Genomic DNA, 25,361 nt, shown 5'->3' with positions numbered 1-25,361 from the left:
ATAATTCAAACACATATAAAATGTTGAGAAACTCCCATATCTATGAGGTGAAATGCCAGTGTGTAATAACAGCAGCGAGATGTGTGACCTGCTGCCACAAGAACAGTTAAACCAGTAGGCCAGAAACACCAATGTACATTCTACTATTGGCACATTGTCACAACACTGTATTGTTAAATGTTAGACTGTACTACATTTATAACCGCTAATAATATAACATTTTAAACTTTATTCTCTTGAAACCGTTTTGTGTATATAATTTATACTGGTAGTTTCTGATTCATTTTGTCTTTGATTTGATTCATTTGCTTTATAGCTTTTTTTGTTGTCGTTATGTTGAATTTTTTTGCATTTGCTTTGGCATTGTAAACACGCTTCCCATACCAATAAAGCCTCTGAATTGAATTGAGAGAGCGAGAAAGAGCGAGAGAATGAGAGTACGAGAGAGAGCAAGAGGGAGAGAGAGAGAAGGCATCATTCCCTCCGTTAGCGCTCAGTGGGAGATACGTGTATTGTCTCCGCTCCTCTCCCTCCAAGTGAGGCATTTCTAAGAGACCAACAACGGAAAAGAGATTACTTTCACCAAAGATTCAGACGCATTTTGAATGAAACGGGAGACTCAGCTACGCCTAGCTGGATCTATTCAGAACGCAATTCCGTTATCATCACGCTGTGTGCTCCTGTGATGGAATACTTGTGAATTAAAACAAAAACAAAACTTTTATTTCTATTTCTTGAAGATTCGTTGATTGTCCCTTGGTTTTCAAACTATTCATTAGTGTTTAGGTATTCGTTGTGGAAGCATGACATCAGTGCACTGTGAGAGCTTGGTGGTGATTCACGATTTCAACGGCGGAATATCAACGGCACTTCCTCGTACGCTCTGTATGAAATTAGTTATGATTAGTAGCGTTTACATTCTTCCTACAATGGTTGGTGTTCTTTATTGAATATCGACTCAAATTCAAAAACCCGGAATGGGTGTCCAAGCAACAAGCGACTGTGTGAACGGTACTCTGCTTCTCGGCAGTTGTGCGCACATTTAGAAGGAACAAGGCATTGGTAAAACCGGCGGTAGCCTTTACCGGAATAATCTGCACACCTTTCTCACCTGACATTTTTTTTCTACACATGGACTTACTTTGGACGTTGCATCACCTTGATTTCATAGAAGTATAATACAAAAAAAAAGTGCCTCGGTGAATCTGGTCTTTTTTTCTGAATCGAAGTCGGAGGAGGTAGGAGGGAGAGAAAGATAGAGAGAGACCATGGCCAGGCTAAGGCATGGTGGTGGTGTGGTTCTGCAACTGAACAAACCCTACTTTACATGGCGTGTGTTGTGGGTGATGAAAGCTCTATTTGACCTTACAGCATCGCAGGAAATTTACGCACCACATTCCATAAGAATGGAGGGAGACCTGACCCTTGGTGGTCTCTTCCCTGTGCACGCCCGGGGGATCCCGGGGGAACCGTGTGGGGACATCAAGAAAGAGAACGGGATCCATCGTCTCGAAGCTATGATGTACGCCTTGGACCAAATCAACAGTGATGACGATCTTCTTCCCAATGTCACCCTAGGTGCCCGGGTACTGGATACGTGTTCGAGGGACACCTATGCTCTCGAGCAGTCCCTGACTTTTGTGCAGGCACTCATACAAAAAGACACTTCGGACGTGAGGTGTATGAACGGTGAACCGCCAGTGTTCGTCAAGCCAGAGAAAGTTGTTGGAGTGATAGGAGCTTCAGCAAGTTCTGTATCGATCATGGTGGCGAACATATTACGTCTGTTTCAGGTGAGTGGTGAGAATAAAACAGACATATGAGAGAGAGAGAGAGAGAGAGAGAGAGAGAGAGAGAGAGAGAGAGAGAGAGAGAGAGAGAGAGAGAGAGAGAGAGAGAGAGAGAGAGAGAGAGAGAGAGAGAGAGAGAGAGAGACTCTGTACTTGCTGTTTGCTCTGTTACCAAAGTCACAATCACATGGAGCGAATTATGTTGTTCTCACAGATATTTCATATTCCATAATGGACAGAATTTACACCCGATATAAATTAAAATGAGATCCATACCTTTTAGAAATTGATGTCAACACACGCTGGTGTGTGTTCTCCCCCTCAAGTGTTTGAGACGTGTGTGATGCTGTTGCATGCTTGACATGCCACAGGAACAAGACATTTCCTGTAAAGTTGTGTTTGAGACGGATGCTGTTGCAGATACATTGATCTAAAACATTTGTATCTAGTAGTCGGGTCTCTTTCACCACCAGGTAGTTACCATACCCGGTCTGCTATGTGGTTACTATGTTACCATACCCGGTCTGCTATGTGGTTACTATGTTACCATACCCGGTCTGCTAGGTGGTTACTATGTTACCATACCCGGTCTGCTAGGTGGTTGCTATGTTACCATACCCGGTCTGCTATGTGGTTACTATGTTACCATACCCGGTCTGCTAGGTGGTTACTATGTTACCATACCCGGTCTGCTAGGTGGTTACTATGTTACCATACCCGGTCTGCTATGTGGTTACTATGTTACCATACCCGGTCTGCTAGGTGGTTGCTATGTTACCATACCCGGTCTGTTAGGTGGTTGCTATGTTACCATACCCGGTCTGCTAGGTGGTTGCTATGTTACCATACCCGGTCTGCTAGGTGGTTACTATGTTACCATACCCGGTCTGCTAGGTGGTTGCTATGTTACCATACCCGGTCTGCTAGGTGGTTACTATGTTACCATACCCGGTCTGCTAGGTGGTTGCTATGTTACCATACCCGGTCTGCTTGGTGGTTGCTATGTTACCAAACCCGGTCTGCTAGGTGGTTACTATGTTACCATACCCGGTCTGCTAGGTGGTTACTATGTTACCATACCCGGTCTGCTAGGTGGTTACTATGTTACCATACCCGGTCTGCTAGGTGGTTACTATGTTACCATACCCGGTCTACTAGGTGGTTACTATGTTACCATACCCGGTCTGCTAGGTGGTTGCTATGTTACCATACCCGGTCTGCTAGGTGGTTACTATGTTACCATACCCGGTCTGCTAGGTGGTTGCTATGTTACCATACCCGGTCTGCTAGGTGGTTACTATGTTACCATACCCGGTCTGCTAGGTGGTTGCTATGTTACCATACCCGGTCTGCTTGGTGGTTGCTATGTTACCAAACCCGGTCTGCTAGGTGGTTACTATGTTACCATACCCGGTCTGCTAGGTGGTTACTATGTTACCATACCCGGTCTGCTAGGTGGTTACTATGTTACCATACCCGGTCTGCTAGGTGGTTACTATGTTACCATACCCGGTCTGCTAGGTGGTTACTATGTTACCATACCCGGTCTGCTAGGTGGTTACTATGTTACCATATCCGGTCTGCTAGGTGGTTACTATTTTACCATACCCGGTCTGCTAGGTGGTTACTATGTTACCATATCCGGTCTGCTAGGTGGTTACTATGTTACCATACCCGGTCTGCTAGGTGGTTACTATGTTACCATACCCGGTCTGCTAGGTGGTTACTATGTTACCATATCCGGTCTGCTAGGTGGTTACTATGTTACCATACCCGGTCTGCTTGGTGGTTACTATGTTACCATAAACAGTCTGCTAGGTGGTTACTATGTTACCATACCCGGTCTGCTAGGTGGTTGCTATGTTACCATACCCGGTCTGCTAGGTGGTTACTATGTTACCATACCCGGTCTGCTAGGTGGTTGCTATGTTACCATACCCGGTCTGCTAGGTGGTTACTATGTTACCATAAACAGTCTGCTAGGTGGTTACTATGTTACCATACCCGGTCTGCTAGGTGGTTGCTATGTTACCATACCCGGTCTGCTAGGTGGTTACTATGTTACCATACCCGGTCTGCTAGGTGGTTACTATGTTACCATACCCGGTCTGCTAGGTGGTTACTATGTTACCATACCCGGTCTGCTATGTGGTTACTATGTTACCATACCCGGTCTGCTAGGTGGTTGCTATGTTACCATACCCGGTCTGCTAGGTTGGTTGCTACTTAAAGTCCCCAGGACATTTACAGTATTGGGCAAGACTGCCTTCTCTTCTTGTGTACCAGAAGCGTTGGAATAATCTACAATCCATGCTTCATCTAGATATGTTAGTGCCACTGAATGAATTTAAAATATTGATGGGAGACTCTGTTACAGAGGAGTGTAAATGTTTTTTTTTTATGCTGGATCATGTTGTATTGTTTTATGTGGTAGTTCTGTAATGTATTGATTGTTGTATGTGGTAGTTCTGTAATGTATTGATTATTGTATGTGGTAGTTCTGTAATGTATTGATTGTTGTGTGTGGTAGTTCTGTAATGTATTGATTGTTGTGTGTGGTAGTTCTGTAATGTATTGATTATTGTATGTGGTAGTTCTGTAATGTATTGATTATTGTATGTGGTAGTTCTGTAATGTATTGATTGTTGTGTGTGGTAGTTCTGTAATGTATTGATTATTGTATGTGGTAGTTCTGTAATGTATTGATTGTTGTATGTGGTAGTTCTGTAATGTATTGATTGTTGTGTGTGGTAGTTCTGTAATGTATTGATTGTTGTGTGTGGTAGTTCTGTAATGTATTGATTATTGTATGTGGTAGTTCTGTAATGTATTGATTGTTGTATGTGGTAGTTCTGTAATGTATTGATTGTTGTATGTGGTAGTTCTGTAATGTATTGATTGTTGCTGCCTTCTAGGACAGGTCTCCCCTTGAAAAAGATACTCTGGGTCTCAATGGGCTTTTCCTGGTTAAATAAATGTAAAAAAATAAATAAAAATAAAATAGTGAATACGAAATGTTTTGGAGACACCAAGTTGAGGTTTAAAGTTGTTTGTTTTGAAGTTTGCTGTCTCACATCGATATCTACAGTGTTAGAACACATCTGGCTGCAGCAACAGTGGTTTAGCAGCAGTGTGTTGTGCTGAAAAGGACATCTCCTTCCCTTTTCCCAGCTCCGCTAGCATCCACATGGCTTCAGCAGGGCTCGGTGCTGAAAGGTGCCAGGTCCCTCCTTCTACAGCACCGCTCCACTGCTCTCATATTCTGACCGTGTGGCTAGTAGTGCACAGCATTGTGGGACATTCATTCGGCGCGGTGCTGAATGGACAGCTCTGTACCACCACAGCACCGCTGTGCACCCTCTGCTCTCTCGTATTTTGGCCGTGTTCACTAGGGCGAAACGTTCTGTATTCATTTCACCGAATACACCCAATATCCCGGACATTCAGAGTTCTGCGCATATTACATTTTGAAATGCCACGATAGGGAGACCATAGTTAGGGCCTGCCTACCTGAACCAATTGCTGTTTTGTTCATATCAATCACAAATGGCATTTTTCTGCAGATCAATAGGGTTTTCCCCCACCTTCATATTATAAAAAGAGCCAATCAACATTCCCGATCAATTAGTACACACCAGTTTTATATTCTCTTTCTATTTTTATATTGTGGTGAATTTCCTATGTGGAATTGATTGTGTAATTGTAAGATGCAGGGCTCCCTTACAAAAGAGACCTTCGTCTCAATGGGACTCCCTGTTAAAAGGTACATCGAATCATCACCAGATTTACACACACAGACCTGGACATGGGAATACAGACATGGGAATACAGACATGGGAATACAGACATGGGAATACAGACATGGGAATACAGACATGGGAATACTGACATGGGGATACAGACATGGGAATATATACATGGGAATACAGACATGGGAATACAGACATGGGAATACAGACATGGGAATACAGACATGGGAATACAGACATGGGAATACAGACATGGGAATACAGACATGGGAATACAGACATGGGAATACTGACATGGGAATACAGACATGGGAATACAGACATGGGAATACAGACATGGGAATACAGACATGGGAATACACAGACCTATAAATGGGAATACACAGGCCTAGACATGGGAATACAGACATGGGAATACACAGACCGAGACATGAGAATACACAGGCCTAGACATGGGAATAAAGACATGGGAATAGACAGGCCTAGACATGGGAATACAGACATGGGAATACAGACATGGGAATACACAGGCCTAGACATGGGAATACAGACATGGGAATACAGACATGGGAATACACGGGCCTAGACATGGGAATAACATTTACATTTTAATGGGAAAGCATTGCTTGTCAGCCAGCGTATCAACATGGGCATTAAGCCTGCACACAGGCCTACAGGGGTTGCAATAGTCCCCGGGTTATGGGGACATTACATTTCTAATGGGAAATCATCAGTTGTCATCCAGCGTATCCCAAATGCACCCCAGAGATACACAGAGAAACATTTCCCCTTTTTCGTTATTGTTTCACTGATAGAAAACTCACTGATATGAACTCATCCCTACAGATACACAGCTGTTTGCAGGTTCATTACCCAGCTAATGTCTCCACGTGTTGGCAGCAGCAGCAGAACACAAACCCATTCCATCACTAGACCAATGCCCTGTGTTTACAGGGTTATCACTGTGATGTTTCCCCCTCGATTTCAGGAAGCAGTTTTCTGTGTAGTGCTTTCCAGCTCCTCTCGTGCGTCAGTCTAAATCAGTTGTTTCATTGTAACCGGGTACCGTATTAGCAGCAGCACATCTCATTCACAGAGTGTCTTCATGTTGTTCTGAGGGCTTGATGCTATGTCCCACTACTCCACTCTGCACATGTCACGATGACAGTATAACTTGTCACGATGACAGTATAACATGTCACGATGGCAGTATAACATGTCACGATGACAGTATAACATGTCACGATGGCAGTATAACTTGTCATGATGACAGTTTAACTTGTCATGATGACAGTATAACTTGTCATGATGACAGTATAACTTGTCATGATGACAGTATAACTTCATAGATCATGATGACAGTATAACTTCATAGATCATGATGACAGTATAACTTCACATGTCATGATGACAGTATAACTTCACATGTCATGATGACAGTATAACTTGTCATGACAGTATAACTTGTCATGATGACAGTATAACTTGTCATGATGACAGTATAACTTGTCATGATGACAGTATAACTTGTCATGATGACAGTATAACATGTCATGATGACAGTATAACATGTCACGATGGCAGTATAACTTGTCATGATGACAGTATAACTTGTCATGATGACAGTATAACATGTCACGATGGCAGTATAACTTGTCATGATGACAGTAAAACTTGTCATGATGACAGTATAACATTTCACGATGGCAGTATAACTTGTCATGATGACAGTATAACTTGTCATGATGACAGTATAACTTCACATGTCATGATGACAGTATAACTTCATAGGTCATGATGACAGTATAACTTCACATGTCAATGAAAGACACAGATCTTGTGAATCCAGCCAACATGTCCGATTTTTAAAATGTTTTACAGGGAAGACACAATATGTAAAGATGTAAATCTATTAGCTAAACAAATTAGCATAATCCACCATCTTTTCTTTGTCCACAAACACCAGTAGCTATCACCAATTCGGCTAAACTAAGATATTGATAGCCACCAACCAAGAAAAAAACTCCTCAGATGACAGTCTGATAACATATTTATGGTATAGGATAGGTTTTGTTAGAAAAATTTGCATATTTCAGGTAGATGTCATAGTTTACAATTGCACCCACCGTCACAAATGGACTAGAATAATTACAATGAGCAACGTGTTTACCTAACTACTAATCATCAAACATTTCGTAAAAATACACAGCATACACTAATCGAAAGACACAGATCCTGTGAATACAGACAATATTTCAGATTTTCTAAGTGTCTTACAGCGAAAACACAATAAATCGTTATATTAGCATAGCACATGTGCAAACATTACCCCAGCATTGATTCTAGCCAAAGAGAGCGATAACGTAAACATCGCCAAAATATATTAATTTTTTCACTAACCTTCTCAGAATTCTTCAGATGACACTCCTGTAACATCACATTACAACATACATATACAGTTTGTTCGAAAATGTGCATATTTAGCCACCAAAATCATGGTTAGACAATGACAAAAGTAGCCCAGCTGGTCAGAAAATGTCGTGCGCCATATTAGACAGTAATCTAGTCGTATACATAAATACTCATAAACGTGACTAAAAAATATAGGGTGGACAGCAATTGATAGACAATTTAATTCTTAATACAATCGCGGAATTACATTTTTTTAATTATCCTTACTTTTCAATACAGTTTGCGCCAAGCGAAGCTACGTCAAAAAAGATGGCGTCCTAAGCCACTAACATTTTTCGACAGAAACACGATTTATCATAATAAATTGTTCCTACTTTGAGCTGTTCTTCCATCAGAATCTTGGTCAAAGAATCCTTTCTTGGGTCTAATCGTCTTTTGGTCGAAAGCTGTCCTCTTGCCATGCAGAAATGCACATTGCGTTCGGCATGAACTGGAACGGTGCCCAGAGATTCACAGTGGCTCAGAAATAAATGTCCCAAAATCGCACTAAACGGATATAAATTGCTATAAAACGCTTTAAATTAACTACCTTATGATGTTTTTAACTCCTATAAAGAGTAAAAATATGACCGGAGAAATATAACTGGCTACACTAATGCTTGGAAAAACAGTAGGTCGGTGTCCTCCGCGCACCTGACGCACCAAGAAAAGAGTTCCTACCTACAGGATTTTTTCATTTATAGTGGCTGTGATTGGGCAATCGATACCATTCAAAGCGTCATCACGTAAAGGCATCCAGGGGAAGACGTAAGCAGTGTCCGTATACTCATAGGAATAACAGTGGCCTTAAAACTGACTCCAGAACAGGGGCCAAAATGTGTGAAATCTGACTCCATGTCAGGGAAATTGCTGTAGAATGAGTTCTGTTCCACTTAGAGACAAAATTTCAACGGCTATAGAAACTATAGACTGTTTTCTATCCAATAATAATAATAATATGCATATTGTACGATCAAGAATTTTGTAGGAAGCCGTTTCAAAAATTACACGATTTCCATAAATAGTGACAACAGCACCCCCTAGCCTTAACAGGATAACTTGTCATGATGACAGTATAACTTCACATGTCATGATGACAGTATAACTTCACATGTCATGATGACAGTATAACTTCACATGTCATGATGACAGTATAACTTCACATGTCATGATGACAGTATAACTTCACATGTCATGATGACAGTATAACTTCACATGTCATGATGACAGTATAACTTCACATGTCATGATGACAGTATACGTATATGTGGTTTATTATTTAGTAGAGTATGCCTTGTACCTTCAAATTCTGTTTTTGCCATTTGAATGAGTAATGTACTTCCATTTCAGACCAGTATACATGTCGAAGCTACTTTTCTTTTACATTTGAAATAATAAATTATTCATATATTTATATCTACACTGAATAAAAATATAAATGCAACATGCAACAATTTCAATGATTTTACTGACTTACAGTTCATATAAGGAAATCAATCAATTTAAATAAATTCATATGGCCCTATTCTATGGATTTCACATAGGGGCCCACCCACTGGGAAGCCAGGTCCACCCGCCGGGGAGCCAGGCCCACCCACCGGGGAGTCAGGCCCACCCACTGGGGAGCCAGGCTAGCCAATCAGAATGACATTTCTTTCCCCACAAAAAGGGCCTTAATTCAAGTCAGAAATACTTCTCAGTTTCATCAGCTGTCCGGGTAACTGGTCTCAGACGATCCCCGCTGGTGAAGAAGCCGGATCTGGAGATCCTGGGCTGGTGTGGTTACACGTGGTCAGCGTTTGTGAGTCCTGTTGTACGTGCTGCAAACATTTCTAAAACAATGTGGGAGGTAGCTTATGGTATATAAATTAACATTAAATGATCTGGTAACAGAGATGATGGACATTCCTGCAGTCAGCATGCAAATTGCACTGCTCCTTCAAAACTTGAGGCATCTGTGGCATTGTGTTGTGTGACAAAACTGCACATTTTATAGTGGCCTTTTATTGTCCCCAGCACAAGGTTCACCTGTGTAATGATTGTGCTGTTAAATCAGCAAAGGAGAAATACTCACCATCAGGGATGTAAACAAAAACCGCAATGTTGAAAAAATCGGAAAGAATATATGTTTGTACAGTGTAGTAGTATTACCATATTACTATTCTGAGTATTTATAGTATTATTACTAACAAAGTAATTATAGTATTATTACCAACAGATTATTGCTATTATTATTACTAACAGAGTACTTATAGTAGTACCAACATAGTATTTATAGTATTATAATCAAGAGTATTCAGTTTTATTATCACCAACAGAGTATGTATAGTATTATTACTAACAGAGCAATTATAGTATTACTAACAGAGTATTTATAGCATTATTATCAAGAGTAGGTATATTCATTATTACTAACATAGTATTTATAGCATTATTATCAAGAGTAGGTATATTCATTATTACTAACATAGTATTTATAGCATTATTATCAAGAGTAGGTATATTCATTATTACTAACATAGTATTTATAGGATTATTATCAAGAGTAGGTATATTCATTATTACTAACATAGTATGCATAGCATTATTATCAAGAGTGTGTATATTCATTATTACTAACATAGTATGCATAGCATTATTATCAAGAGTAGGTATATTTAGTATTACTAACAGAGTATTTATAGTATTATTATTACCTGGGTATGTATAGTATTATTTTTAACAGAGCATTGATATTATTATCACTAACATAGTATTTATGGTATATTTACTTTTCAGAGTATTTATATTATTACCACATCATTGCTATTATTATTAACACAGTATTTATAGTATTATTATTAACATAGTATTAATATTACTAGTATCACTGACATAGTATTTATAGTATTATCATTAACAGAGTATTAATATTACTTCCATCGCTGACATATTATTTATAGTATTATCATTAACAGAGTATTAATATTACTTGCATCACTGACATAGTATTTATAGTATTATCCCTAACAGAACATCGGTAATAGTATTACTAACCGAGTATTTATAGTGGTAGTACTATTCGGAGTATGTATAGTATTATTATTAGCATATTATTTATATTATTGTAAACAAGTAATTATATTATTATTACTATTCAGAGTATTTATATTATTATTACTAACACATTATTGATATTATTATAGCCATAGTATTTATATTAGTATTACTTTTCAGTGTTTTTATATTAGTATTACTACTCAGAGTTTTATATTACTATTTCTATTCAGAGTATTTACAGTATTAAAACTATTCTGAGTTTTTATATTAGTGTTACTATTCAGAGTTGTTATATTAGTTTAACTATTCTGAGTTTTTGTATTAGTATTACTATTCAGAGTTTTTATATTAGTTTAACTATTCTGAGTTTTTGTATTAGTATTACTATTCAGAGTATTAATATTAATTTTACTATTCGGAGTATTTACAGTATTAAAAATATTCTGAATTTGTATATTATTGTTACTATTCAGAGTATGTACAGTGTTAGTATTACTATTCTGATTATTTACAGTATTAATAATATTCAGAGTTTTAATATTAGTATTACTATTCTGAGTATTTACAGTATTAATAATATTCAGAGTTTTTATATTAGTATTACTATTCTGAGTATTTACAGTATTAATAATATTCAGAGTTTTTATATTAGTATTACTATTCAGAGTATTAACATTATTAATAATATTCAGCGGTTTTATATTAGTATTACTATTCAGAGTTTTATATTACTGTTACTATTCAGTTTTTATATTAGTATTACTTTTCAAAGTATTTACAGTATTAATAATATTCAGAGGTTTTATATTAGTATTACTATTCAGAGTATTTACATTATTAATAATATTCAGTGGTTTTGTATTAGTATTACTATTCAGAGTTTTATATTACTGTTACTATTCAGTTTTTATATTAGTATTACTTTTCAAAGTATTTACAGTATTAATAATATTCAGAGGTTTTATATTAGTATTACTATTCCCGAGTGTTTTATTAGTATTACTATTCAGAGGTATAAAATGAAAAGTAGTGGTGCCTTTTTTTCCACATTTTTTGTTGTTGAAATTTTTACACACCACACATGCCAGGGCAGTCCTTTTGTCTGTCTGTATAACGAACAGCCTGCTGCTGACATTGTTGAGGTGTGTGTGTGTGTGTGTGTGTGTGTGTCTGTGTGAGTCCGTGTGTGTGTGTCCATGTGTGTGTGAGTGTGAAATGGGGCTGTGTCTGCCAGTCAGACAAGGGTAAAGGGTACTACCTCAGGGTGCTGTTACACCCTGGCATCAACAACAGAAGAGTAATGTGGACAGGCACCTTGTGTGGGCAGTGGATGTTTCCCAAATGACACATTGTCCCCTAAATAGTGCACTACTAGTAGTACACAACATAAGGAATAGGGTTCCATTTGCGACACGGCCGTTGTGTAGGAAGAGTGTTGTGTGGGAAACCCCTCGTAACTTTCACCCTCAGCAGCCAGCCTCCGAGGGAACGACAAGATGTTGTCTTTCTTTAGTTTTTGGGAGGTTGGTGGGGTTATTTTCTCCTTACCTCGGGACGTGATGCCCAGTGAAACTCAGGGGACACAGTCCTCTGTTTCTGCCTCAGGTAGACACACGCACGCACGCACGCACGCACGCACTCTCACACACACACACACACACACACACACACACACACACACACACACACACACACACACACACACACACACACACACACACAGTAGTGTCACTGTGAAATATCCCAGTGTGAGAGTGTAGTGATCTAGTTTTTGACAACAGGATTCTATGTCTTCAGGATTCTATGTCTTCAGGTTTCTATGTCTTCAGGATTCTATGTCTTCAGGATTCTATGTCTTCAGGATTCTATGTCTTCAGGATTCTATGTCTTCAGGACTCTATGTCTTCAGGACTCTATGTCTTCAGGACTCTATGTCTTCAGGATTCTATGTCTTCAGGATTCTATGTCTTCAGGATTCTATGTCTTCAGGATTCTATGTCGTCAGGACTCTATGTCTTCAGGACTCTATGTCTTCAGGGTTCTATGTCGTCAGGACTCTATGTCTTCAGGACTCTATGTCTTCAGGATTCTATGTCTTCAGGATTCTATGTCTTCAAGATTCTATGTCTTCAGGAAAGTATGAGGGAGGAGAGACCAGAACTGACATTTAGCTAATTTCACAGGAGAGAAAGGGCACATTTCATGCCACAAGAGCATTGGTGCATAACGTTACGTGCAACCTTTTAGCAGGGAAAGTAACCTGACACAAAGGACTCCTGCATATGGCTGTGGTCAATACACTGTCCTTTCAAAATATATATTTTCTCTTTACCCATTAAATAGTTGGGAGCATATATATACACTGTCGTGTGCAACTTCCTTAATTTTCCTTTCTTTCTATCTTTCTACACAGTTTACTGTTCCGTTACTCATCATCTCTCCAATATCTTCGGATGTGCATCAGCTCATGCTTTTTCCGCTCAACAATCTCATTACATGGGAGACAATGAAGCCGATTCACTGCGACCACCCAATGACTACAATACAGTTTCTTCCACAGATAACCCAAGCTCCCTTTTACTCCGTAAAGAAGAGAGAAGCATATCGACTCCAGGCTGGTGGTCTTGTTATAAGATTAAACCCAAGGTCTGTCCCTGATCCTGATAACATCAGAGACAGTGACCCCCCCCCCCCCCCCCCCTGTTGCAATGGACGAAATCACTTACTCCAGAGTCCAGACCCACAGCAGGGCATCTCAGCACGGTTCTCTGCTGGGTACATTCAGTGGTGCAGGCAGGAGTTCTATTTCATTTGTAGTAAGCTTATCCTAAAAAGGCAGTTGACCCTCTTGGTGCAGGCAGGAGTTCTATTTCATTTGTAGTAAGCTTATCCTAAAAAGGCAGTTGACCCTCTTGGTGCTGGCAGGAGTTCTATTTCATTTGTAGTAAGCTTATCCTAAAAAGGCAGTTGACCCTCTTGGTGCAGGCAGGAGTTCTATTTCATTTGTAGTAAGCCTATCCTGAAAAGGAAGTTGCCCCTCTTGGTGCTGGCTTTTTCTATACTATTCTACAGTATCTTAGTCCGTTCCGCTCTGACATCGCTCGCCCATATGTATACAGTCTTAATTTATTCCTACTTAGATTTGTGTGTAGATATTTCTGCACTGTCAGATCTAGAAAGACAAACATTTCGCTACACCCGCAATAACATCTGCTAATCACGTGTATGTGACCATGTGACCAATACAATGTGATTTGATTTTGATTTGATTTTAGTTTTCTCAAAGTGTTTCCCCAGAGTGTTTCTTATATGGATTCAGTGACCCCCCTGTTATCTCTCATACCTACACGTGCTGCACGAGGATCCACAGGACTGTTATCTCTCATACCTACACGTGCTGCACGAGGATCCACAGGACTGTTATCTCTCATACCTACACGTGCTGCACGAGGATCCACAGGACTGTTATCTCTCATACCTACACGTCCTGCACGAGGATCCACAGGACTGTTATCTCTCATACCTACACGTGCTGCACGAGGATCCACAGGACTGTTATCTCTCATACCTACACGTGCTGCACGAGGATCCACAGGACTGTTATCTCTCATACCTACATGTGCTGCACGAGGATCCACAGGACTCTTATCTCTCATACCTACACGTGCTGCACGAGGATCCACAGAACTGTTATCTCTCATACCTACACGTGCTGCACGAGGACCCACAGGACTGTTATCTCTCATACCTACACGTGCTGCACGAGGATCCACAGGACTGTTATCTCTCATACCTACACGTCCTGCACGAGGATCCACAGGACTGTTATCTCTCATACCTACACGTGCTGCACGAGGATCCACAGGACTGTTATCTCTCATACCTACACGTGCTGCACGAGGATCCACAGGACTGTTATCTCTCATACCTACATGTGCTGCACGAGGATCCACAGGACTCTTATCTCTCATACCTACACGTGCTGCACGAGGATCCACAGAACTGTTATCTCTCATACCTACACGTGCTGCACGAGGACCCACAGGACTGTTATCTCTCATACCTACACGTGCTGCACGAGGACCCACAGGATTGTATACCCCCCCTTCATAAACTCTCAGCCTTACGTGTGCATGTTGCATGAAGAGGCCACATCAGACTCCAGAGTTCAGTCTCAGTGGGGTTACAAGTCCGCTGGCTGGATGCTTGGCGGTATAGAGTTTTCCTTATTACTGCTGTGCTGTGCTGTACTGTTTGCCTATATGAATTCACCAGTTGACTGAGCTGCCACCAAGCATTAGTCTCTCCTCGACCTTCTGTCCTTGAGGAGGGAACGCTTGGGTGAAGAAACATCCTCCTCCCCTCTCCTCTACCTCTCTCCCTCTGTCTTCTCCTTTCTTTCTCTCTCTTACGCTCTTCTCTCAATTCAAATCAATTACATTTTACATTTTAGTCTTCAGACCCTTTGACTTTTTCCACATTTGTGACAGACTGGCTCAAATCGGTCTCATGTAGCAAAATTTAAAATAGTGTTTTTTACTACATTGGATAAAAGTAGAGACTCAGAGCTACAAAATGGTATATCATAAACTGCATTTGAAGGAACAATGGGAAAGTAATTATGCTTTGAAAGTTGATAAACTTGTAAATGCACTTTTTGAGAAAATGGCCTTTGAATGTTTTGGTAACACCTACTGGAGAGCTCTTCTTTGTCTCCACCCATTCAGCATCGTTCACACCCTCTTAAGCTTTAGCCCCACCCATCTCCTTAAGGATTCACATGTGAGGTCATGTACTAAACAGTGAGTAGTGTAGTAAAGATTAAGACTAAAAGTGGTAAAAGTAGTAGCCTACAATAAGGAAAAATTCATGTAAACAGGAAGTGTCCAGATAAAAATATTTTATAAATATGAGATGATGCAAATCCAAATCCAACACACTTGTCTAAATTCAAATCAAATGTTATTTCTCCCATGCGCCGAATACAACAAGTATAGACCTTACAGTGAAAGCCCTTAACCAACAATTCAGTTTTAAGAAAGAAAAAAAAAGATATAACAAATAATTAAGGAGCAACAATAAAATAATAATAGCGAGGTTATATACAGGGGGTTCCGGTACAGTGTCAATGTGGAGACTATATACAGGGGGTACCGGTACAGAGTCAATGTGGAGGCTATATACAGGGGGTACCGGTACAGAGTCAATGTGGAGGCTATATACAGGGGGTACCGGTACAGAGTCAATGTGGAGGCTATATACCGGAGGTTATGGTACAGAATCAATGTGCGGGGGCACCGGTGTTGAGGTAATTGAGGTAATATGTACATGTAGGTAGAGTTAAAGTGACAATGCATGGATCCAATGCAATGCATGGATAATAAACAGAGAGTAGCAAGCAGCGTAAAAATGGGTGTTGGGGTGGGGACAATGCACATAGTCCGGGTAGGCATTTGATTAACTGTTCAAGAGTCTTATTGCTTGGGGGTTGATGGCTAATGTGAAAGAAATGCTATAACCCCCAGCCACATCTTGCCAAGTGTATGGGTCTCTACAGAAGGTGTAAACGGTACAGCCAAGTGGATGGGTCACTACAGAAGGTGTAAACGTTACAGCCAAGTGGATGGGTCTCTACAGAAGGTGTAAACGTTACAGCCAAGTGGATGGGTCACTACAGAAGGTGTAAACGGTACAACCAAGTGGATGGGTCACTACAGAAGGTGTAAGCGGTACAACCAAACAGTTACTTGCCTAGTAGCAATATCAGAAATAGATAGTGTCAATATAAATAATATACAGTGTGTACAAGAACAATATCAATAACAATAGTGATAGATGAGGTAGTTATATGCAAACAATCAGGAGTAAAGTGGCTGAGCAGCAGGACAATAAAGAGTAGCAGCAGCGTATGGCGTGTGTGTTAGGAGAGAGTCATGACAATAGAGGCACTGCAGATAGTGCTGATGACTGGTCCGTCCGAACCACGCATGAACAAGGGAATCTATATTCAGAGAGCCTGTTTCTGTCCTGCCCTTGACGTTGGTGCAGGGCACGTGATGTCCATAGCCTCTTCGTAACAAAACTCCCTGATCTTCTCAAAAAGATACGTTTGTCTAGCCGTGTCCAGTCCAGGTGGTGCTTGTACAGGCAGACCATCTATGAGAGGAAGGATGTCAGTGTTGAGCAGCAGCTGAAACCTGGTCCCGACAGTCCGAACGTTCCTTGGCGACAACAACACCAGGCTCAAGAGCATCGAAGCTGTAAAACAGGGATTAACTTGCCACCAACACTGTACCATCCTCCAGTCCAACCCAGCTGTGGGATGTTGTCCCCTGTCACAGTGATGTCCTTCACCACAACAGAAATCTCAGGCAAAGTGTTTGTATCCTGGGTGGCATCCTGGTAATTCTATTGCATTATCCTCTGGGTGGCGTCCTGGTAATGCTATTGCGTTATCCTCTGGGTGGCGTCCTGGTAATACTATTGCGTTATCCTCTGGGTGGCGTCCTGGTAATACTATTGCGTTATCCTCTGGGTGGCGTCCTGGTAATACTATTGCATTATCCTCTGCGTGGTTGTTGATGAAGTCCACCACTCGCTGCACGTCCTCATGCTTCAGGTGTAACCTCTGCTTGTTTGGGCCAGCTCTCTTTTTGATGGGCGGTATTAGACCATTCTACTTGTATGACTGGTGGAGGAGAGTCAGGCGTAAATAAATAAATTCCATTATTGTAGAATGCATATCCGCAATCACAGTCAGACACAACTGGATAACTTGATGGGTCATGTAATCATCTGGCGAAGTGGAGTCTTTTGTTTAGACACGTAGCTAGCTAGCTAAACAATGAACCATAATCCCTATCTTAGAGTACAAGCAATACAAACCGATTGTCATAGCCAGCTAAAGTTAACCGAATAGGTTCAATGTTAGCTAGTTAGCAAGCTAACATTCGGCTATAACTAGCAATACCAAAATGGCATTCTGAGATAACATTACTCCAAACAGATCATAAACGTAATGTTATTTAGCGAGCCAGCCATCTAACGTCAGCTAGCTAGCTAACAGCAAGCTTTACCTTGCAATGAAAACACATTTCTGACAAAATTAGAAATGTATAATATCTGAAACTGTAGCTAGACTCTTACCCATATAGATGGATGAATGCTTCACGGCAGACTGCAACACCTTTCATTATATAAGACGCCCTGTATCGTTTATGTTTTGTTTGTACAGCTTGTTTGGCATCAAGTCACTCTGGTTCACACTGACCGTGTGCAAGGCCATAAGAATCACCTTAAGCTTTAACCCCCACCGAAACTCTGACCATTTTACTCACCATAGCAGAGCTGGTTAGGCTGTTAACATGTTGTCCAGAGAGTTGGTGACTAACTGTGCTCCTGGCAACAATTTAATTATGCTTTTTTTGCTGACATTTACTGATACCGGCGATATTCAACCGGTGTTGAGCGTTCATAAATTCATCAGTTATTCTGCGTTCTGGCACTCTAAGACAAGATTTGTTGCAGTGACGTTCTATTGAAATGGATACTTGTATAGTTGAGTCTTTTGTTAAGTTTTACAACGCGATACATAAAAAAAAGCAGAGTAAGACCGGATTACCTACACAAACTGACCAGCTCAAATGGACAGCGGCGTGCTATATGGCAGACCAATCCAAACTCGTCTCGCGGCATGTCCAGCCCACTCATCATCTCAGCCAATCATTGGTAGCGGGAAGGTTGCTGACTTTTTCTGTGGCTTAACAAAACTAGGCTCATAATTTAAATGTTTTATTTTTATTTACAGATGGCATACAAGTTTGTTATTGAGGCACATGAAAGTTCACATGTTTGAGAAGGCATTTCTACCCACCAAAAACACATTTTGATAAAAATATAAAGTTTAAGTTCATACGGCTCTCCTGTGAAGTAGTGACACGCTACATGAAACGTGTCTCGTTTTGTTACGTTACAGCCTTATTCTAAAATGGATTTTAAAACAATTCCCACATGATCTACACACAACACCCCATAATGACAAAGCAAAACAGTATTCTTTTACATTTTTGCTAATTTATTACAACTAAATAACGGAAATATCACATTTACATAAGTATTACAGCCCTGTACAAAGTACTTTGTTGAATCACCTTTGGCAGCGATTGAAGCCTTGAGTCTTCTTGGGTATGATGCTACAAGCTTGGCACATCTGTATTTGGGGAGTTTCTGCCATTCTTCCCTTCAGATCCTCTCAAGCTCTGTCAGGTTGGATGAGGAGCGTCGTTGCGTAGGGATGGTTCCAGGTTTCCTCAGGACGTGACGCTTGGCATTCAGGCCATAGAGTTCAATCTTGGTTTCATCAGACCAGAGAATCTTGTTTCTCATGGTCTGAGTCCTTTAGGTGCCTTTTGGCAAATATCAAGCCGGCTGTCATGTGCCTTTTACTGAGGAGTGGCTTCCTTGTGGCCACTCTACCATACATTCCTGATTGGTGGAGTGCTGCAGAGATGGTTGTCCTTCTGGAAGGTTCTCCCATCTCCACAGAGGAAATCTGGAGCTCTGTCAGAGTGACCACCGTGTCCTTGGTGACCTCCCTGACCATGCGGCCAGCTCTAGGAAGAGTCTTGGTGGTTCCAAACTGTGTTCTTGGGGACCTTAAATGCTGCAGAAATTGTTTGGTACACTTCCTGAGATCTGTGCCTCGACACAATCCTGTCTTGAAGCTCTACATACAATTCTTTTAACCTCATGGCTTGGGTTTTGCTCTGTCATGTACGCTTAACTGTGGGATCTTACACAGACAGGTGTGTGCCTTTCCAAATCATGTCCAATCAATTGGTGGTCTCCAATCAAGGATGATCAATGAAAACTGGATGTACCTGAGCTCATTTTCGAGTCTCCTAGCGAAGGATCTGAATATTTCTGTAAATGTTTTTATTTTCCGCTTTGTCATTATGGGCTATTGTGTGTAGATTGATGAAGGAAAAACAAATATTTAATCCATTTTAGAATGTCTGTAATGTAACAAATTGTGTAAAAAGTCAAGGGTTCTGAATGCTTTGCAAATGCACTGTACATCAGCATCAATCATCAGACAGGACCTGCAACCGCCCATTGGACCTATCTTGTTTGAGTTGGAGACTCCTTGTCACGCCCTGGCCTTAGTATTCTTTGTTTTCTTTATTATTTTAGTTAGGTCAGGGTGTGACATGGGGGATGTTTGTGTTTTGTCTCGTTTTTGGTGGTTATATGGAAAAGGGGGTGTTGGGTTTAGTTTATGGGTTTGTGTTGAGTGAATGTTTTTAGGTATGTCTATGGTTGAGTGAATGTTCTAGGTATGTCTATGGTTGCCTGAGTGGTTCCCAATTAGAGACAGATGTCTTTCATTTGTCTCTGATTGGGAGCCATATTTTAGGCGGCCATGGGCATCATGTTTTTGTCGGGTCATTGTCTAGGTCTGTGTCTGTGTCTAGGTTGCATGTTTGCATTTCGTTCGGTTCTAGCTTCACGGTCGTCTATTTGTTGTTTTGCTTCGTTCGTTTTCTCCTAAATAAAGAGAAGATGTCTTTTTTACATGCTGCGCCTTGGTCCTCTCTCTCTCCCATGGTCTCCCATGGTCTCCAAGGACTTTTGATTGGTTGATGCATCTGAACTGGATTACATCACTATGCAGATCCATCCGGAAATTCTGGTATTGACTGAAACTTGGATCTCTGGGGAAATTCTGAACTCTGATATTAATATTGAAGGTTATGTGTTCAGAGCTGATAGACAGGGTAGAGGTGGTGTAGAGGCCATTCTTATTAAAAAATAACTTTACTGAAATCCATTTTCATTGCCCCCCAAAAAATGTTTGCTACTATCTTTAAGCCTCTGTTTTGGGAAGAAATGTATCCATAACTGTTATAGGAGTCTACCATCCTCCCTCGGCTAACCTTTGTGTACTTGAGAATTTAACCAATTTGTTGTCTTATTTTACTAAATCAGAAGTTTTTAATCCTGGGTGACCTAAATTATGATCGGGGAAACGCAGGTTTCAGACAATCTAAAAGACATGTGTAATGATCTGAACCTAACCAAGCTGGTGACTAAGCCTACACGGCACAACCCTAACGATCCTTCAAAGTCAACTCTGATTGATTTTATTTTAATGAATACACCAGATAAATACGTTTCTACTGGTGTCTTCACACAAGATATTTGTGACAATTGCCCAGTTGTTTGTGTTAGAGATGTGAGAATACAAAAATCTAAAAACTTCAGTGAACAGGCTTCTTTTTTTTTTTACATGATCTTTATTTTAGTAACCTTGATTTTATTTCATCTCTCCCTGAACCTGATTTGTATTTCAGCCTTTTTGCAGATGTCTTCAATACAATTGTAGATAATCATGTTCCCTACACAAAAAAATAAAGGGTTATTAAAAGTAGATTGAATGCCTGGCTGTCACACCCTGGTCTCTGTTATATTGATTTTCTTCATTAGTTTAGTTAGGTCAGGGTGTGACATGGGAGATGTTTGTGTGTTTTGTCTAGTTTAGGGTGTGTGTATTGTTTAGGGGGTTGTGTATAGTGTATGGGGAAAGTCCATGGTTGCCTGGTTTGGTTCTCAATCAGAGACAGCTGTTTATTGTTGTCTCTGATTGGGAGCCATATTTAAGGCAGCCATAGGCTTTAGGTGATTGTGGGTAATTGTCTATGTTCTATGTTGCATGTGTGCACATAGTTTGCTTAGCTTCACGTTCGTTGGTAGTGTTTTGTTTGTCTTCATTAAAAGAAGATGTCTTTCTTTCACGCTGTGCCTTGGTCCACTCATTCGTCTCATATCGATCGTGACACTGGTACGCTCCAGAATTATCCAAAGTCAATCATAAAAGAGATGATGCTTGTGTTAAGGTACACGTGTTTCAGCCCAGGCTGGCAAGCTTTTAAGCAACTGAGGAATTATTGACAAATGACAAAGGCTACATTTTATTATTGACAGAAAAATATGTATTGCATGCTTTGCTAGCAATAGACAACAAGAAATCCACAGGGGCCGACCAATTGGATTCTGGGCTGCTTAACTGTGCAGCTTCCATCATTGTTGGCTCAATAACCCCCATTTAAAGAAAATAAATCATATTGTTATCAGGAAATATTCCAAAAGTATAGAAATCAGCTCTTGTGATTCCGCTCAGTAAGGGAAGGGGATAGTAATGATCTTATTTATTATTCTTATTATTGCCCCATTTCAACACCTCCTTGTCTAGCTAATATTGTTGAATCTTTGTTAAATGTACAATTTTGTTCTTTTTTTTTATCTGAGAAATGTATTTAGAATATAAAACCAATCAGGGGTTAGGCCTGGGCAGAGCACGGTTACAGCAACCACTTTAGTCGTTAATGATCTTGTCCATATCGTAGACACTAAAATGACATGAGCTGCTTTGTTTGAGGACCCGTCAAAATCTCTTCATACTGTAGATCATGCTATTTTATTGAATCAGTTGTCCACGTTAGCCTGAGCTCTGATGCCTGTTCATGGTTTCATGATTATCTTAGTGACAGAACTCAGGCCATCGTGATCTGTGGGGTTCAGTCTGACTTTCTACAAGTACATCAAGGTGTTCTGCAGGGGTCGATTCTAGGACCTGTTCTTTTCACTTTTTACATTAATTCTATTGGTCAATCTGTTAAAAAAATTATATTTCTTCGATATATGGATAATACTATTATGTACGGATTTATCCCCCCTGCTGATGTGGCTGAGACAAGACTACAGTCCCATTACCCCCCCCCCCCCCCCCCCTGCTGACCTGGCTGAGACAAGACTGCAGTCCCATTACCCCCCCCCCCCCCCCCCTGCTGGCCTGGCTGAGACATGACTACAGTCCCATTACCCACCCCCCCCCCGCTGACCTGGCTGAGACAAGACTACAGTCCCATTACCCCCCCCCCCACCCCCCTGCTGACCTGGCTGAGACATGACTACAGTCCCATTACCCCTCCCCCCCCCCGCCATGCTGACCTGGCTGAGACATGACTACAGTCCCATTACCCCCCCCCCCCGCTGCTGATGTGGCTGAGACAAGACTACAGTCCCATTACCCCCCCCCCCCCCCTGCTGACCTGGCTGAGACAAGACTGCAGTCCCATTACCCCCCCCCCCCCCTCTGCTGGCCTGGCTGAGACATGACTACAGTCCCATTACCCACCCCCCCCCCCCCGCTGACCTGGCTGAGACAAGACTACAGTCCCATTACCCCCCCCCCCCTGCTGACCTGGCTGAGACATGACTACAGTCCCATTACCCCTCCCCCCCCGCCATGCTGACCTGGCTGAGACATGACTACAGTCCCATTACCCCCCCCCCCCCCCCCCCCCGCAGCCCTGCTGACCTGGCTGAGACATGACTACAGTCCCATTACCCCCCCCCCCCCCCCCCGCAGACCTGGCTGAGACAAGACTACAGTCCCATTACCCCCATTTCCCCCATTGATCTTGTCTCTCTTTAGTCAGCAGGAAGCAGATTGTGAGGTCAACCTTTCTACCTGTTGTTATGGTGATACTATTTATCAACCTTTCTAGCTGTTGTTGTTATGGTGATACTATTTATCAACCTTTCGACCTGTTGTTATGGTGATACTATTTATCAACCTTTCTAACTGTTGTTATGGTGATACTATTTATCAACCTTTCTACCTGTTGTTATGGTGATACTATTTATCAACCTTTCTACCTGTTGTTGTTATGGTGATACTATTTATCAACCTTTCTACCTGTTGTTGTTATGGTGATACTATTTATCAACCTTTCTACCTGTTGTTATGGTGATACTATTTATCAACCTTTCTACCTGTTGTTATGGTGATACTATTTATCATCCTTTCTACCTGTTGTTGTTATGGTGATACTATTTATCAACCTTTCTACCTGTTGTTGTTATGGTGATACTATTTATCAACCTTTCTACCTGTTGTTATGGTGATACTATGTATCAACCTTTCTACCTGTTGTTATGGTGATACTATTTTATCATCCTTTCTACCTGTTGTTGTTATGGTGATACTATTTATCATCCTTTCTACCTGTTGTTGTTATGGTGATACTATTTATCAACCTTTCTACCTGTTGTTATGGTGATACTATTTATCAACCTTTCTACCTGTTGTTATGGTGATACTATTTATCAACCTTTCTACCTGTTGTTATGGTGATACTATTTATCAATCTTTCTACCTGTTGTTATGGTGATACTATTTATCATCCTTTCTACCTGTTGTTATGGTGATACTATTTATCATCCTTTCTACCTGTTGTTGTTATGGTGATACTATTTATCAACCTTTCTACCTGTTGTTATGGTGATACTATTTATCAACCTTTCTAGCTGTTGTTGTTATGGTGATATTATTTATCAACCTTTCTACCTGTTGTTATGGTGATACTGTGTATCAACCTTTATACCTGTTGTTGTTATGGTGATACTATTTATCAACCTTTCTACCTGTTGTTATGGTGATACTATTTATCAACCTTTCTACCTGCTGTTGTTATGGTGATACTATTTATCAACCTTTCTACCTGTTGTTGTTATGGTGATACTATTTATCAACCTTTCTACCTGTTGTTATGGTGATATTATTTATCAACCTTTCTACCTGCTGTTGTTATGGTGATACTATTTATCAACCTTTCTACCTGTTGTTGTTATGGTGATACTATTTATCAACCTTTCTACCTGTTGTTATGGTGATACTATTTATCAACCTTTCTACCTGTTGTTATGGTGATACTATTTATCAACCTTTCTACCTGTTGTTGTTATGGTGATACTATTTATCAACCTTTCTACCTGTTGTTATGGTGATACTATTTATCAACCTTTCCACCTGTTGTTATGGTGATACTATTTATCAACCTTTCTACCTGTTGTTGTTAAGGTGATACTATTTATCAACCTTTCTACCTGTTGTTGTTATGGTGATACTATTTATCAACCTTTCTACCTGTTGTTGTTATGGTGATACTATGTATCAACCTTTCTACCTGTTGTTATGGTGATACTATTTATCAACCTTTCTACCTGTTGTTATGGTGATACTATTTATCAACCTTTCTACCTGTTGTTGTTATGGTGATACTATTTATCAACCTTTCTACCTGTTGTCATGGTGATACTATTTATCAACCTTTCTCCCTGTTGTTGTTATGGTGATACTATTTATCAACCTTTCTACCTGTTGTTGTTATGGTGATACTATTTATCAACCTTTCTACCTGTTGTTATGGTGATACTATTTATCAAACTTTCTACCTGTTGTTATGGTGATAGTATTTATCAACCTTTC

The 25,361-nt window shown here is 40.5% G+C and overlaps 1 protein-coding gene across 1 annotated transcript in view; it reads left to right on the top strand.

Moving 5' to 3' along the window:
* The first annotated feature begins 454 nt into the window (after window positions 1-454).
* LOC129851375 (metabotropic glutamate receptor 7-like) overlaps window positions 455-25,361 on the top strand; it is a 446,516-nt gene continuing 421,609 nt past the window's right edge. Inside the window, exon 1 of the mRNA XM_055917878.1 lies at window positions 455-1,793. Coding sequence (XP_055773853.1) covers window positions 1,269-1,793 — 525 coding nt within the window. The 5' untranslated portion in view covers window positions 455-1,268. The remainder of the gene's footprint in view (window positions 1,794-25,361) is intronic.

The sequence above is a fragment of the Salvelinus fontinalis genome, chromosome 3 (assembly GCF_029448725.1).
Source record: "Salvelinus fontinalis isolate EN_2023a chromosome 3, ASM2944872v1, whole genome shotgun sequence".
Lineage (NCBI taxonomy): Eukaryota > Metazoa > Chordata > Actinopteri > Salmoniformes > Salmonidae > Salvelinus > Salvelinus fontinalis.
This window is presented reverse-complemented; position numbering and strand designations above follow the sequence as displayed.